We start from the raw sequence: 18649 nt of genomic DNA on the forward strand, positions 1-18649 counted from the left end.
TCCCTTTCTCCGAGCTATTCTGAAATCTCTGACACACCTTCAACAGCTCTCCCTACCTCTTCCACCTCTTCCACATCTTACCCTACCCCTCCTCCCCCCTGTTCTGTATCTGATGCTCCCCCTTCCTCTTCATTAACGGTATGGACCTCAAACATCCGGGGCCTTCGTTCAAACTTAACCGATCTCTCCATACAGGTTGCTTCTGTCAAACCAGACATGATCTGCTTAACAGAAACTTTCCTCCTTTATGATGTCTCTGATTCCATAGTATCTCTCCCGGGCTACTCCCTCCTCCGGTATGATAGACCTGAGCCTCGTCCTGGAGGCGGGGTTGCTATCTTTATCAAAAACTCTCTTCCTCACTCGCCCTGCACTGCACTCTCTCCACCTCACCCCCAGGAATACCTCTGGCTACGGCTTCCCCTTCGCTCCCACCTCTTGTTCATATGTGTGTTGTACCGTCCACCAAACAGTGATGACTCCATCTACATCTCGCTGTCTGATGACATGGACCAACTTCTATCTACTCATCCCAACTCTCTCTTCCTCATATGTGGTGATTTCAACTGTCATCATGCCAGTTGGCTGGGTGTGGGTACCTCTCTCACCAGCCATGGCTCCTCAGCAAAGGACTTCTGCGACTCACTGGGACTGACACAATCTGTCAATTTCCCGACCCGGATCTCAGTCAACGGAACATCTTCTCTTCTGGACTTGGTTATGACTAACTTCCCTGAAAATGTCTGCTGCTCTTCTTCTGCTCCGATCGGAACATCTGATCATGTCCTTGTTAAGGTGGACATCTCTCTGACCATCCTCAGGGAGCCTGCTCAGCGTCGACGAGTCTGGCATTTCACTCAGGCCAACTGGCACGGTCTTCAAGCAGCCATCAATCATCTGGACTGGTCTCCCATCTCTACCACCTCTGACATCAACTCATCCTGGGAATTCTTCCAAAGTAAATTGCTCTCTCTCATGCACAGATTTATCCCATCTCGTCTTCAGTTGTCATACCCTTCCTCCCGTCCATGGTACACGGAATCTTGTGGTGAGGCTGTTGCCCAGAAACAACTTGCCTTCGTCTCCTGGAAAGCAAATCCAACGGAAGGAAATCTCATTTCCTTTCACAAAGCCCGAAACAAGTGTGTGTCCACCCTCAGGAGAGCCAGGAAACAATATCTCTCCGTTCTCAAGACCGAACTCTCTTATCTGTCTCCCTCTTCCAAATCCTGGTGGCGTCTGGTCAAATCCGTTTCTGGTGTTTGTTCCCCCTCCATCCCCTCCCTTACCTCAAACGGCTACACAGCTGACACCGCACATGAAAAAGCTGAATGCCTCAACTCTGTGTTTGCCTCTAAATCTTGTGTCCCAAACCCATCCCTCTCTGTACCCACCATACCCAGTCGTACCCTGCTGCTCCTGGACTCCGTGTCCTTTCCTCCTGACAAGGTGGAAAAGTTTCTGTCAACCCTCGACTCTGATTCTGCAACTGGACCCGACGGCATCAGCCCACGGGTCCTAAAATCCTGCTCTGCTGCTCTATCTCACCCTCTCTCTGTTCTCTTCACCCTCTCTTTTGCTCAAGGTCAACTGCCATCTGCTTGGAAATCAGCCAACATCACCGCTTTGCACAAAAAAGGTGCAAAAACAGATCCTAGCAACTACAGACCAATCAGCCTTCTCCCAATTATCAGCAAAGTCATGGAATCCATCATTGCTTCTGATATGAAATATTTCCTCTTCTCCAATGGCTTGATCTCTGATCATCAATTTGGTTTCAGACCAGGTCACTCTACTCTGGACATGCTGCTTCTGCTGTCTCAACAATGGATGGAGGTCCTCAATGCCAAACAGGAAATTAGAGCTGTCTCCCTCGACATATCACGTGCCTTCGACACGGTCTGGCACCCCGCGCTGCTCACCAAACTCTCCTCCTTTGGTATCCATGGAAATCTCCACACATGGCTGGCGGACTTCCTCTCTAGTCGTCGTCAACGTGTGGCCCTGAATGGGTTTCTCTCATCTCCTCTTCCTGTTCAGGCTGGAGTTCCCCAAGGCAGTGTTCTGGGCCCCGTGCTTTTTCTGGTCTTCATCAATGATCTCTCTGACTCTCTCGAAAATCCTCTCTATCTCTTTGCTGATGACTCCACTCTCTGCCGCTCCATTCCTCTTCCCTCAGATCGGCAGTCTGCTGCCTCCTCACTCTCTGAAGACCTGGACAAAATCACAGACTGGTCAAACAAGTGGAACATGTCTTTCAATCCTGACAAATCTCACACTCTTACTATGTCTCTCCGAAAAGATCGACTGGACAACCCTCTCATCTACTTTCTCAACAATCCTCTCCAAGAAGTTCTGTCGCTCAAGATTTTGGGTCTCACTATCTGCCATGATCTTTCTTGGGAAAACCACATTTCCAAGCTGGCCTCCAAAGCCAGTCGCCGACTGGGCATCCTCCGTCGTGCGAAGTCCTTCCTCGGCACACCTGAGCTCCTCACCACATACAAGGCTTTCATCCGCAGCTCAATGGAATACTGTTCTCCCCTATGGGCCGGTGCTCCTGCCTCACACCTAGCTCGGCTTCACGCTGTTGAAACCAAAGCTTTCAGAATTATTGGAATCTCCCGCGATGAAGCTATCTCTGAGGGCCTTTCACTCACTCACCGCAGGCAGGTAGGTGGTCTTTCTGTCTTCTACCGACTCCTCTCCGGCCTTGCACCCCCAGCTCTCTCTGTGCTCTGTCCCCCAAATATTCCTACAGGTCGCCCAAGATCTGCCAGCAACCCTCTGATGGTTAAACTGCCGAAATCTCGGCTCTCCGCTCACCTTCACTCTTTCATTCCTCTTTTCTCCCGCCTCTGGAACAAACTCCCTCACTCCCTTCAATCCCACTCCTCCCTCCAGGTCTTTAAAACAGCTGTTCACCACCATCTCTTATCTTCCCCCATCCAAAACCTTGATCTTTTCTACCCCCGCTAATTCACCCCAGATCCACCTTGTTTGAAATTCCAACTTCTTTCCTGGAAGTCCTGGCAGTGTCCATATGTTTTATACCTCTCCCACTGCCCCCTTCCCACGCCCCCCCCCCCCCCCAAAGCCCTCGCCCTCTCTCAGATCTCTCGATGTCTCCATGTCTCTCGGTCCCTGCTCTCAAATGTTGTGTTTGTGTCCTTCCCCCTCTCTCCCCATCTTGTCTACCGCTCCCTATGTTATATGTTTTATGTGTCGGTTTGTCTTTCTGTGTGATTAATGTTCGCTCTTTCACGAGCCTCGATATTGTATACAAAAAAAAAAAAAAAAAAAAAAAAACACTGAATGAGTTACTCGCAACTGGTAAGCACCCTGAAGTGTTCCGATGGTTGGAGCCCTCCTGCACTCACCCCTCCCTCAAGTACCTGCACTCACCCCATGCTCACCAGTACCTGCACTCACCCCTCCCTCACCAGTACATGCACTCCCCCCCACCCTCACCAGTACCTGCACTCACCCCTCCCTCACAAGTACCTGCACTCACCCCTCCCTCACAAGTACCTGCACTCACCCCATGCTTACCAGTACCTGCACTCACCCCTCCCTCCAGTACCTGCACTCACCCCATGCTTGCAAGTACCTGCACTCACCCCTCCCTCAAGTACCTGCACTCACCCCATGCTCACCAGTACATGCATTCCACCCACCCTCACCAGTACCTGCCTCAACCCCACCCTCACCAGTACCTGCACTCACCCCACCCTCACCAGCACCTGCACCTGCACTCACTCCACCCCTCAAGACCCAAAGTTCCTTGCGCTGCACTGATTATTTTTTTCACCAAATATTAAAACTTGTCCCTGTTATTATGTTAACACTGTTTGACAGGAGGGTTGGAGATAGTGTAGTCGGCATTGAGCTGTTTGGGTTCAATTGTTGACCCGAATACAAACAGATATCCCGATACTTCACAAGCAGAGAGGGCTGCATCAATAATTGCTGTTTTGGGGGAAATGCTGAGTCTGTTTTACATTCTTCACACATTTGAAGGTGGACATTAAATATCTCCAATGGAGCTTATCAAAAAGAGTAGGCTATGCCAGTCACGTGTCCAATTTGAAGTTCCTGCAGACATTTAAAGGGCAATGTAGCAGTGGCACAGCATTGCATTGTAAATGATGCAACTAGCAGACCAACTTTATGATGAAATTCTGACTAAATATGCATTTGATAGATGGATAACTGAATACATAATTACCTCTAATGGAAAAAATATTCAACAACAAACCTCTGGCTGATTTGACGAAACTTCTAAGTCAACTTTTCATATGTGCATAGCAAGGCAGCACCAAGGAAGTCATCAGAAGAAATATTTATCATCAGTTCAAAGCGTTATCCTTCATCGATAAACAATGGAAATGTGATGCCAGTTTACACACGATTGTTCACGATGTGTCGCACGAGCAATTCCAACTCTCCGAAGCTGTTCACACTCGTGAGCTCTGCTCCCTCCTTCCGGCAGGCCATCAGCGCCTCCTGCCATGTGCTGTTCATCCTCTGCTGCTGCTGATAGCAATTGCCATGAAAGCCTCGCCAGCCAGGTAGACAGTCAGTCCGCTTCTTCTTCCAGTTTTCTATCACACGCGTACACCTTTTAGGATTACTATACTGCAGTGTGAAAAATAAACTTGCATCATAAATCAGGTAACCTTGTATTACAACCCACCATCTTGAGCAGTCACACACACTTGATAACAGTGGACACAACACCAACTACATTGATGTTGCTTGGTCATTCTTTCTACAATAACTCAATTTCGAACACACAAAACCCAAAAACAAACACACACACACACACACACACACACACACACACACACACGTAGTAGGAGAATGGGGGTTCTGAAGCACACTAGAATGTAACATTGAAGTCAATGGAGAAAATTAAGGTTAATTATTGACTCACTGGATTTTCAATTAGATTTTATTTTCCAATTCCTTCCCATACTCAAGATTTCAAGATGTTCAACAGACATTCGCTAACACTCATTCTCACTCACTACGTTCGTTCGCTGTTATTCGGTCCTGAAGCACCAACCAACAGACATTCGCTAATGCTCATTCTCACTCACTACGTTCGTTCACTGTTATTCGGTCCTGAAGCACCAACCAACAGACATTCGCTAACACTCATTCTCACTTACTACGTTGGTTCGCTGTTATTTGGTCCTGAAGCACCAACCAACAGACATTCGCTAACGCTCATTCTCACTCACTACGTTCATTCAATGTTAGTCGGCGCATTCAAGACACCCCATTCTCCTACTACTTGTGGTGGAAGGGAAAATTGGGCGAAGGGGAATTGGAAAGGGGACTGCATTTGATTATACTCACTAAGTGGACCAATTAATATTTGTTTATGTTTTATTTTAGGGAATAATTTAATTTTCTTATAACACTCATCACCATCAAGTATATTTACAAACAATATGTTGGAACTTGGTTCTTGGTACAAGCATCTTTGTTGAGCAGAGATGAAATGGTTAAATCACAAAGAAAATTTTATTTTAAGCAAAGAAGCATCGATAAATATTACCTTTATGGAGCATTGTTATCATATAATATAAATAAATGGAGCACTGTTATAATATGGAGAAACCCCGAACAATTATGAAGTTAAAAAAAAGTTGGTTAATAAACCTGAATCTATTCAGGAGGCTGTGGAACAATGTGAAATATATGTTAAAACAGCTCTAAATAACTCCTTTAAGAAATCAACCCCACTAACTAGTAGACTTGGATGATCAATACAAGGTGAAAAGAGGAACCCATTTTTAAGAACAACTCTTAGACTACTGAATAATTATGAAGAGTTTCTTGAGAGTGGTCTCATAGAAGAGATACTCAGGATTGAGGAGGATTGTAGTCCAGGAATAAGGTATATTTCTATATTCCTAAGCCCCAAACAACAACATCAATCCTCCAATCCCTGTATAGTAGTGGAGTGTGAAGTGTCAACCTATTGCTTTCAAAGGTATTATCTGCTTCCCTGTGTCTTTTGTAATTCCTGTGAATAAAATGATCCTAATATTTCTTCTCCATTTAAAACATATAATTTGTAGGTCCAAGGGACTGTATCCATTACATCAACGATTTTAAATAATTCATTTGTCCATTTTTTTGTATAACCTTTCTCAAAATGACTTTTCCATCTGTATATTCTTACAATATCACCAACTTTGAACTTCGGTTTTCTCAAATTAATCTCCTTTTCATATTCTAATTTTGTAAATGTTTCCGATGGTTTTGATTTTGTTGATGAATGAACTGTATTATTGTAATTATCTACAATGTCCTGAATTAAATATACCCATTGTTTGAGAACCGAGTTGTGTGAATTTTCTATGTAGTCTCTCTTTCAAAGTGCGATTAAAACGCTCAATAACAACTGCCTTTCCTTCATTAAAGGTGCTGTATAATTTAATAACCTCCCCCTTAAGAAATTTCATAAATATTTTGTTATAGAACTCTGTTCCCTCATCAGTCCATATCTTCTTTGGTTTTCTTTTACTTTTACTAAATATTCCACTGAAAGCTAACATAAGAGTATTACCCCTTTTGTTTTTCAAAGGAGTAACCCAAGCATATCTACTCCTCAAATCAATAACGGTTAAAGCATACTTGTATCCCTTATCATTATTTAGTTCAATTAAATTAGCGGACCAGATGTGGTCGGTGCCTTTAGAATAAACCTTCCTTCTTTTAAACTTTGTGATTATAGGTTTATGTAATTCATCAGCCAAAAGCTCCTCAGTCTTGATAACATCATTAGAGCTCAATAGTTTTTTGAGGGTGAATAACCAAGACCAAGTTTCAATTTAGCACTTATCAATTTTTTCACAATAAACCTATCAACTTTCTCTCTCAGCATTGGATTTTGTATCAAAGACAAATTATACAACATTTCTCTGTCGGATTCGTGTTTTTCATCCAACGTAGTGGTATTTCCATAATCAATATCGTGCTTCATACACACTTCATCAACCCTATTTAGAGGTTTAGACCAAGGTTTAGGATTGTCAGCCTCATTTAATCTTTTTTCAAAGATTAGAAACCTTTTTGATTTCCAACATATTATACATTTCTAACTTGATTTTTAAAACATGAACAATCCTTAGGAATGCCTTCACTCTCTCCTCCATTTATTTGGGGAAAACAATATCCATGTAAAACTTTAACTAAAGTCAATAACACAAACATCATCAACTACATAATCTTTTCTTTCTTCCTTATCCCCATTTTCTCGTTTAAATCTCCTCCCTGAAATTGAAGGTATTGATGAAGTTATTGTTGAAAATAATATTTCCATTAGACTTTTAATTTCTTTATTTTCCTCCTCAGTGCGTTGTTTGATTTATTTTCTGTAATACCTCCAATCTTTTATTAATCTCACTGGTTTCCATCTTTTTATATTTTGTCCTCCCTCTCTCTTTTCTCTCTTTCCTGCTTCTCTCTTTTCTCACTTGCTTCCTTCTCTCTTTTTTGTGCCTTTCCTCCCTCTCTTCCTTTACCCTTGCCTCATTTTCTTCTTCAACTCCTTCCTCATCCCTTACTACCCTTGAACCATCTCCCCGTAGAATATCAAACATATATTCATCTCGATTTCTTGATATTCCTGTATCCAAAATAAAAAATTTTACAACAGGAAACCAAAAAAATGTATTCTGAATTTCTTAAAGTGCTTTGTATTTTATCAACTTTAAAACTTTTCATTATTTAACATTTGAATTAAACTACATTTGTATGTTTATTAACATCAGTATAAAGCCAGTCTTTTATTGAAAAACTCCCATTCTTATGTTGTAGAACATATTTATTAAAATACCGAATCCCCTTTTCTTGTAGGTATGCTTGGACACAGAAATGATAATTTTCTTGAAGTCTTCTTGCTGTCATTTATGTATCAGAAATATATGAGATTAATATGATGACAGGTAATACCTCCCGCCTTCCTATTGTTAAATCAGTGTGTATTCCCTGACTTGCTATATACAATCCTGTTCTTTGTGTTTTCATGAAATAAACGATGGTGAAACTGTTGTTGATTTTAGCTTTATTAAATTCCTTTATTTGTTGTTCACCAATCGTGCTTCCACATATCTCATTATCCTCACCAAGTGGATAATATTCTTCTTTATGTGATTGATTTAATTCATGTAGGTCTTGTAGGTTTATTGAAAAAGACCAGTTTTACCCTAAATCAGACATATACAGACATATTTTGCAACTGGACAAGATGGCATCAGCCCACGGGTCCTAAAATCCTGCTCTGCCGCTCTATCTCACCCTCTCTCTGTTCTTTTCACCCTCTCTTTTGCCCAACGTCATCTGCCATCTGCTTGGAAATCACCAACATTACCTCTTTACACAAAAAAGGTGCAAAAACAGATCCTTGCAACCACAAACCAATCAGCCTTCTCCCAATTATCAGCAAAGTCATGGAATCCATCATTGCTTCGGATATCAAATCCTTCCTCTTCTCCAATGGCTTGATCTCGGATCATCAATTTGGATTCAGACCAGGTCACTCTACTCTGGACATGTTGCTTCTGCTGTCTCAACAATGGATGGAGGTCATCAATGCCAAACAGGAAATCAGAGCTGTCTCCCTTGACGTGCCTTCGATACGGTCTGGCACACAGCTCTGCTCAGCAAACTCTCCTCTTATGGTATCCATGGAAATCTCCATGCATGGCTTGCGGACTTCCTCTCTGGACGTAGTCAACGTGTGGCCCTGAATGGTTTTCTCTCATCTCCCCTACCTGTTCAGGCTGGAGTTCCCCGAGGCAGTGGCCTGGGCCCTCTGCTTTATCTTGTCTTCATCAATGATCTCTCCGACTCTCTGGAAAATCCTCTCTATCTCTTTGCTGATGACTCCACCATCTGCCGCTCCATAACCCATCCCTCAGATCGGCAGTCTGCAGCCTCCTCACTCTCTGCAGACCTGGACAAAATCACAGACTGGGCAAACAAGTGGAACATGTCTTTCAATCCTGACAAATCTCACACTCTTACGATGTCTCTCCGAAAAGACCAACTGGACAACCCTCCCATCTACTTTCTCAACAATCCTCTTCAAGAAGTTCTGTCACTCAAGCTTTTGGGTCTCACTATCTGCCATGATATTTCCATGAAAACCACATTTCCCAGCTGGCCTCCAAAGCCAGTTGCCAACTGGGCATCCTCCGTCGTGTGAAGTCCTTCCTTGGCACACCTGAGCTCCTCACCACATACAAGGCTTTCATCCGCAGCTTAATGGAATACTGGTCTCCCCTCTGGCCGGTGCTCCTGCCTCTCACCTAGCTCGGCTTCACACTGTAGAAACCAAAGCTTTCAGCATCATTGGAATCTCCCGCGATGAAGCTAACTCCGAGGGTCTTTCACTCACTCACCGCAGGGAGATTGGTGGTCTTTCCGTCTTGTACCGACTCCTCTCTGGCCTTGCTCCCCCAGCTCTCTCTGTGCGCTGTCCCCCAAATATTCCTGCAGGACGCACAAGATCTGTCTGCAACCCTCTTATAGTTAAACTGCCAAAATCAAGGCTCTCTGCTCACCTTCACTCTTTCATTCCTCTTTTCTCCCACCTCTGGACAAACTTCCACACTCTCTTCAATCCCACTCCTCCCTCCAGGTCTTTAAAACAGCCTTTCACCACCATCTATCTTCCCCCATCCAAAACCTTGATCTTTTCTACCCCTGGGAAAACACCCCAAATCTGCCTCTTTTCAACCCCCAACTTCTTTCCTGAAATTCCTAGTAGTGTTCATTTGCTTTATACCGTGTAGCCACCCCTCCCTCCTCCCCCAGCCCTCCCCCTTCCACAGATCTACCGGCATCCCTGTTCTCTTCTGTTGTCGTGCTTCCCTCGCTCCCCCTCTCGTCGCCCGCTCCCTTCATTGCATGTTTTGTGTGTCTGTGCATGTTTTTCATGTTCAATGTGTTAGCTCTTACACGAGCCTCGATTCCGTATACAAAAAAAATAAAAAATAAAAGACCCACCCACATCTTTCACTTATTCATGAAGGTAATAACCAATTAGCTCTCACTAAATCAATTCTCCCAGGTGGCTCGGATTATAAAAATAGATCGACTCCTCCCATGCTCTTATAGCCAAAGAAAGCTGTATAACTGCAACCATGGAAGGTTACACAAGGTAAGGCCTTCGCTGTTTCAAAATCTTCCCAGATTCCCTCCACAGCTGTAAAGGTTTTGTGTGTAATATGTGCCAATATCGTTACAGCTGTGGAGGGACTCTTCGAAGAGTTTGAAATAGCAAAGGCCTTACATTGTGTAACCTTTCCTGGTTGCGTTGTGTGTGCGTACATATATATATGCTGACGCATATATATGAGCTGAAGCGTCGTTAATACTCACCAACAGGTTGCAAGTCCAGTGACTCGTTAAGTTTCCTCTTACAGATGTAAGGCAGTGTCTCACTGCAGTCTCGCACCTGCCACTTGCTGTATTCCTCGGATTGAACAACACCACACCTATTCATCCCCGAAACTGTAGGAATTTCTGAATGCGACACAACATGTTCCCATCAATGAAAACACGAACATTGAAAAGCTTTGCAAGAATGAGAATTTCAAATGAGACAATTTCCATTGATGTATACTTGATGAAAGGATAGTTCAGAGCAAGCAGGCTCATATTTTAGGTGTTTAGTGTGGATTTGATTACCAAGGTAACTATCAAACTGTGGCACCACGTTACTTCGTAGGCAGGACATCACATCAACAAGTACACCTTCCTTCAGAAGAGACGTTAAGCTGACTTACCTGTCTCATTTTATTTGCTTGTGGACAATGATCACATGGCACCTTTTGAAAAGAATAGGCTGGTGCTCTGGCCAACTTGTCACTTCTGCCCCAAAACAAGCAATTAAACAGGTACTATAGAGTGCCGATAGAAAGTCGACACCACCTTTCAAAATTTTCACCTTTCATCCAAACATTTCACAAAAACTCCTGAGCTAGTTTACAGTTTCCCTTGATTGACTTATTGATCACCCCATCATAAGGGGGTGGACACTTGTCCAATGAAGATATTCTAGTTTGTTTTGTTTTTAATTAATTTTCTGAAATTTGTAGAATTCGTTTTTCACTTGGAAGTTGTGGGTTACGATGTGTAAATAAAGGTGGAAAAAGTCTGAAATAATACATTTTAATTCCAGGTTATAAGGTAACAAAAGGTGAAATTTTGAAAATGGGTGTAGACTTTCTATCGGCCTTGGGTATACAGTCTTGTCATCTCCAGTACACACACATTCATCCAGGAGTTCCACTTCCGGTGAAACTTCCAAAATTCAGACTCACTGATCATCTCAGCACAAATGTTCCTCTTTCCTGTCCCCTTTGGAACCAACTTCCTCAGTCCATTCAATTTCATTCTTCCGTCCACAACCTTAAAATGCCTGTTCACCTCCTCAGTACATCCCCCATCCATACTCGTAATATTCTATTCCCCCATTAACCCTTCCCAACCTCATCTCTTCCTTTCCAAGTCTTTGTGTTTTCTCCCTTTTCCCTGTACCCCACCGCCCACTTTTCCGTTTATTTGTTCCATTTCTTTCATCCCCATTTTTCCCTTCCTGTTCCTACAGCCCCCTATTTGCCATGTTTGAGCTTGTGCACAACAACAACAACAACAACAGCCATTTAAAGGCCATTTTCCCTGCTAGAGCGTGGGTTAGCCTTGCAGGCCCCAATGACAATCTTCTCCATTTTGCCCTATTTTCTGCATTTCCCCTTGTTAACCCCCTTGCCCACATTTCTTCTTCCACCACCTTTAGCCAAGTCTTTCTCGGTCTTCCCCGTCCTCTACTTCATTCTACATTCATTTCCATCACTCTTCTCAACCAGTCACTTTCATCCTTCCTCAACACATGACCAAACCATCTCAACCTGTTCCTCTTCACAGCATCAATCACAGGCTCTATTCCCATCATCTTTCGCAATTCATCATTTGTCTTCCTCTCTCTTAACGATACTCCACACATCTACCGAACCATTCGCATTTCCACCCTTTCCAGCCTTCGTTGCTGCTCTACGTTCATTACCCATGTCTCGCTCCCATAAATCATAACACTTCTCACACATGCAGCAAACACCTTTCCCTTCAGCTTCAACGACACTCCCATCCTCGTCAGCAAGCCACTCAGTTCCTGAAACTTCTTCCATGCACATCTCACTCGAGCAACTGTTGCCGAGTCTGATCCACCTTCTCCATTCAACATGTCTCCTAGGCAGCAAAATGTTTTCACACCTTCCATCTTCACGCCTTCTCCAAGATCCAACTCAACATTTCCTCCATCTGCAGCTCCCTCTGTGCACACCTTACACTTGAATGTAGCTGCCACACTGGTTAATGACCCTCTCAGACCACTACATTTTTGATGAACCCACTCAGCGCACATTGTACATTGAATGGAGTTCACTCCGACACCCTTCCTGCACACAGCACACGGCCACTTCCCAGTTCTTTCCACCTCACCACATGCTTTACTACTTGCCATCACCTTCGCTTTTCCGATATTCACCTTCAGACCTTTTGTCTCCATACATTCCTTCCACTTGTTCATCTTCTCCTTCAGGCCATCCATACTTTCCGCAATGAACACCAGATCATCTGCATACAACAACTCCCACGGGAAACCCTCTTTTACGTTCCGAGCCAGCACCTCCATCACAGCTACAAATAGTAGTGGACTTAGTACTGACCTCTGATGCACTCCCACCTTCACCTCAAACTCACCACTGTTCCCGTCCTTCATCCTGACAGCTGTGCGTGCTCTCACGTACATTGCCATCACCACTCTGATCAACCATTCCTCCACTTGTAACTTCCGCAATGCCCATGTCACTCCTTCGCGTGAAACCCTATCGAATGCTTTCTCCAGATCAACAAACCCAAGAAACAACCTCTTCCTCTTCTCCATGTACTTCTCCTGCAACGACCTTACAATAAAAAGCGCGTCTGTCATTCCTCTTCCTGGCATAAATTCAAACTGCATTTCGTCAATCTTCATTTTCTTCCTTATCCTCCTCTCCAATACCTTCATTCCATGCTCCAATAACTTTATCGCTTGATACGAGCCACAGTCCAGAGGGTCACCTTTCCCCTTGTATAGAGGGGCGAGGGTACTCAGTTCCCAATCCACTGGAATGCGGCCTTCTTTCACCACCAGATTACAGATCTCTGTCATTCTCTTCACACCCCAACTACCCGCTGCCTTCAACATATCTCCCACACTCCAGTCGGCCCTCTTGCTTTTCCACTCTTCATTGCTTTTATCGCTTCCTCAACTTCCTTCTCAGTTATCTTCTCTGCCGGTCCTAAAACTGGGTTACTCTCGATGTTGCCATCCCATTCATTCAACAGCATTTCCATATATCTCTTCCATCTTCCTTTAATTCCATCTGGGTCCACAACGATTTGTCCCACTTCATCCTTCAAGCAACTCACCCCCATCACATCACACCTCTCTTTCGCTATCTGCTTTGCAATCCTGAATACCGCTCTCTGACCCTCTTCCGAATCCAAGCATTCTCCGAACATTTTCCAACTTGCCTCCTGCGACTTTGCTTCCTCTTTCTTTGCAGCCTTCTTGGCTGCCTTATAACTTTCATGCTCTGGCTCTTCTGCCCCACTACCCTTCGCCTTCAGCCACTCCTTGAACTTCTTCCTCTTCTCGTGAATCCTCTTTCCAACTTCATCATCCCACCACCATGTTTCCGAGTTCCTCGGTGGTCCTTTAGTCCATCCACATACCTCACCAACGGCTCCCAACAGACTATCTTTCATTGACATCCAACCACTTTCAATCTCAACCACATCATCCTCTACCCTACTCAGCCTCTCTTTTAATGCCTCCCTCACCGTCGCCTCTTTGAACCTCCACACCTTCATTCTCGGTTGGTACCTCACCCGCCGAGCTCTCCTCGCACCTTTCACCCTTATGTCGCAGACAACCAAGTGGTGCTGTGAAACAGCCTCCTCCCCCGGGATCACTTTTGTGTCCCGGAAGTGCCCCCTATCTCGCCTACGCACCATCAGGTAGTCAACGGTTGTCGTCGACCCACCTGACGTGTATGTAACAAGCTTATTATCCTCTTTCTGAAACTGAGTATTACAAATAAATAAACCAGCTCCATCAGCAAACTCCAAAATCCTTTCACCTTCTCCATTCCTCACACCATATTCGTAACCCCCATGAACTTCCTCAAAACCGTCTATACTTCTTCCCACATGTCCATTTCGGTCTCCTCATATCCCCCAACAACTTCCTCATCTTTCACGTTTTCCATCAGCTTCTCTATAGCACACCAGAACTTGTCCTTCTCTTCATCGCTCTAACCGACCTGCGGAGCATATCCCGAGATGACGTTCACCAAGAGCTTTCCAATCATCATTTTCACCATCATCAACCTATCACTCACTCTAGTCACACTCACCTCACTGCCCACAAACTCCTCAGAAAACAGGACACCAACACCATGCACGCCTTCCGGGCAACCTTGCCACACAAACTTGTATTTCTGTCCCTGCCTACCTTTCACCATTCTCACACCACATCCCTTCCATCTCGTCTCCTGCACACAACATATGTCCACTCTTCTTCTGACCAATACTTCCACTACTTCTCCTGATCTCCCTGTCATTGTCTTTACATTCCATGTCCCAAACCTCAGAAACCGATCTCCACATGGGGCATCAGACATTTCGTCGTCATCAATGGAGTGATTTCCACCCTTGCTTCGATCGCGTTCCCCACCTTGATTTTTGACGAGAGGGAGTGAGGTCCCCCACGGCGTACTCGGGCTGTACCCTGCTCATATGCAGTTGTAATTGTCATGGTTCCCTTTTTGAGGCAGTGTTTTATGGTCGGATGCCCTTCCTGATGCCAACCCTTTTAGTCGCCTCTTACGACACGCAGGGATACGGTGTACCTATTCTAATCCGGGGTACACACCGGTGGGTGCTCTTCCAAAATCCACAGCGTTGATTGCACATCATATTGCTACTACACACGGGACGTGTTTGATAAGCATCTGGGTGTATCACCATTTAATTCATCTAACTTCGAATACAATTTGTAGCAAACTCATCATTATTACTGTCAATATTGGAGTCCTTCAACAATCCACTTTAGCGAACGGTAAAGACTTGAAGGAACAATCTTCCTTAAAACCCACATCACTTAAACATGACAACAGTATTGCTGTTTTCGGGAAGTCTTACCATCGGCCCAGTTGATAAACTTGAGTGGTGATTCATCAGACCACTGCCAGCCACCATCATAGTCCAAGTCATTAAGGCCTGACCATAGAACTTCTCCATAGGAACTGAGAAAGCCTGGCAGGAAAAAAAAACACCCGTGTAAATCTGCATTTGGAATGATGTATCCAATAATTGAATCCATCCAGTGCTGTCAGATCTCGGAAGGTAAGCAAAGATCCTACAACATTCGGATGGGACGCCTGCAGGGACGGCTCACTGTTTCAGTCTGGAGTACGGCAGGTTAGCTCAGTCGAGAGCATGCTTACCTCTCATCTGTCTGGTTACCGCACGCAAGCGAAGCGAAAAGTGGGTTACAAGTCAAGGCCCAGACTTCCTGGGGATCCCAAAGACCCAAAAGACCCCAAAAATACCTCCAAATACCCCCAAAGGACACAAAATACTAATAAGACCACTTTTACCTTTAAGACCGATTCACTACTTTAGACACCTTTAGATCCCTTCACCTTTCCAACCTTTTATACCCTTTCAAACTTTACACCGCTTAAGTCCCTTAAATCCCTTTCGACCCCTTAGACCAAAACACCATTTTGACCCTTATACCCTTGAGACCGATTAGACAGCTTGGACCCTTGACCATTTGTAGCTTTACACCACTTGGACCTTTTATGATTACAAATAAATTAGAAATAAATAATATCACCATTGTTGTAAAAACCAGAGTTACAACATTGTCTCAGATCGTGAGTTTAATTCTGAATCGATCTCTAGCAATACCTGTAAAGAAAACCAGCAAAAATCATATCAATATTCAGCATTCATAGGAATCAGTAATGGGTTTGCAAACTAGCACAAGCAAGCCTTGAACAAATGGTTATACATACCATCTATGTATGCACCACATAACATACGATAAATGTCACAGGAATGATCGTAGCGCTAACTGTCCGAGTTCTTATAACTGCCGCGCAGTGGACAGAAGTCGCATGACACCTGGGTTCAGACCTAGACACGATTTCTACAGGCGTTAAAACGCGTTAAAGCTTAAAACTTTAGGCGTTAAAACTACACTACCCCTAGTGGTGAAAACCAAGCTAGCAAGCTATATAGCAGTATAGAAACTTCAGTTAGCAGCAATCCATGTCAGTCCCAGCCATAGCGATCAGGGCAGCGAATTTCTCTTCCGGCGCGCGTTCGATAGGCGTCAGGAGTTTCAACCGCGAGGCCAAATTCCCCCGTGTCGGGTTAACCGCCCAACTCGGTAACGGCGGTGGCACCACAAGGCCGTCCAGATCGGCGCGTGCGGAGGCGTGGTTGATGGTGAATTCCACATCAACAGATTCCCCGGGCTGAGTTCCGGCCCAACGGCATCCCCGCACGGGGCAAGATGACGCACCGAGACTGTAGACTCGCGTCCATTTGGCAGCAGCACTCGAGCGTGCTCGGGGTTGGCTTGGAGAATAGGAACCTTGTCGACGAGCGGGTCATATTGACTTGAACGAACCACACGTTTGAGGAAAGCTGGTCCGGACTCAGCAAGCCAGCCCGGCAAAGGACGGATACCACCTGAACGGCACGAGTAACGAAACATACGGTCGTGGGGAGTTTGATTAGTGGCGGTGAAAAATAAAGTCCTGATCGAGCTTAACGCCCCGTGTGCTATCCAGGTCCATCGGTCCAGTCCTAGTCCGCGGGACTTAAGGCCCAGAGTAATGGCCTTCCATGTGATGCCATTAAATCGTTCCACCTGTCCGTTCGCCTGTGGCCTGTACGGAGTAGTATAGCTAGAAGCGATATTGCACTGGAGCAAGAAGGTTCTCACATCCTGGGACAAGAACACCGCACCTCGATCGGTGTGTACATCGGCCGGATTCCCAAACATAGAAAACAAAATCTGCAGACACCGGATAACCGTCCCAGCGGTCATATCGCTAGACGGGAAAGCAAAAGGGAATCTGGAGAACTCGTCAACTATCGTAAGGAGATAGCGAGAACTACCCGAAGCCGGTATGCTAGGACAAGCCGGTAGACACGAAGCCGGCAGGGGCCCTTTGAAGTCCATAGCCAATCTCTCCCACGGTCGAGTAGCCTGGATCAGCGTACCCATCGGCGGTTTGTAGAAACGTGGTTTCAGTTCAGCACAAACGGAACAAGTGCGACATAGCTGGCGAACATCCTCAATTGAGTCGGGCAAATTGCGACTGTGCACATAATGAGCCAAACGCGTCACACCGGGATAGCACAACGTTTCATGAAGAACATGCAGATCCTCAAAGGAGGTGAGACTCGCACACACCGCTGGTCGTGATAGTGCGTCCGCAGCTAGATTGTCCCACCCCGGACGATACTTCATAGTGTAGCAAAAATCTGCTAACTCAATCCTCCATCGAGTGATTTTCTCGTTGTTAATGTGCTGGACATGATGCGTGTCATATATGAAAGTGACACTTTGCTGATCAGTAATGACCTCAAAAGGTTTGCCAAGCAAATAGGGCCTCCAACGCCTGATAGACTCAACGATGGCGTATGCTTCCTTCTCGACAGACGAGTGGCGTTTCTCCGCGGAGGAGAGTCCTTGAAAAGAAGGCCACAGGTTGCCCCCCTTGAGAGAGCGTGGCAACTATCGCATGGTCCGACGCATCACTTTCCAAAACAAAGGGCTTGTTTTCATCTATCGAAGACACAGCTGCGCCAGCGATGTCTGACTTCAGTCCATGGAAAGCGACCTTGGCAGCATGACACATGGGGAACACTTTGCAATCCACAAGAGGACATAGCTTCTCAGAAAATTTTTTGACCCACTTCGAATAATGAGCAAATAGCCCGAGGGCTCGCTTCAAAGACGCACGATCATGTGGCGGGGCCATGTCGAGCAAGGGTCGCAGCCTCTCTTTGTCTGGGGTGATAGTACCCTGGGTCACGGTGTACCCCAGGAGATCTATCGTTCGAGTGGAATAGTGACATTTAGCCTCGTTCAGAGTCAGTCGGTACTTGCGCGCAACCTTGAGGAAGCGCTGCAGATTAGCATCATGATGACCTTGATCATACCCACACACTGTTAGATTGTCCAAGTAGACAAAGACATCTGTCAAGTGTTCCTTAGCAATCATGTCATCCATGGCCCTTTGAAAGCATGCACCCCATTTGTTACCCCCAAAATGCAGGCGGTGAACTGGTACAACCTCTGTCCGGATTCAAACCCGGTGTAGATGCGATCGGCCTCCGCGATTGGAATCTGATGATACGCGCTGCGGAGATCTAAAGTACTGTATACCGAGTACTGTGCTACCTGTCAGACCAGGGAATCCAATCCCGGGAGTGCGTAGGCGTCCAATTGCGTAAACCGATTAATCGTCTGCGAGTAGTCGATTAACATGCG

General features: G+C 45.2%; 1 protein-coding gene across 1 annotated transcript in view; it reads right to left on the minus strand.

The window, feature by feature from the left end:
• Positions 1–18649, minus strand: part of MRC2 (mannose receptor C-type 2) — a 323383-nt gene that overhangs the window by 215950 nt on the left and 88784 nt on the right. The window contains exons 5-7 of the mRNA XM_078779556.1: positions 15274–15387; positions 10405–10548; positions 4410–4604 (exon numbers count right to left, since the gene is read on the minus strand). Of these exons, the coding sequence (XP_078635682.1) occupies positions 4410–4604; positions 10405–10548; positions 15274–15387 (453 nt within the window). The remainder of the gene's footprint in view (positions 1–4409; positions 4605–10404; positions 10549–15273; positions 15388–18649) is intronic.

Source organism: Myxine glutinosa, chromosome 6 (assembly GCF_964187855.1).
Source record: "Myxine glutinosa chromosome 6, kmMyxGlut1.1, whole genome shotgun sequence".
NCBI lineage: Eukaryota > Metazoa > Chordata > Myxini > Myxiniformes > Myxinidae > Myxine > Myxine glutinosa.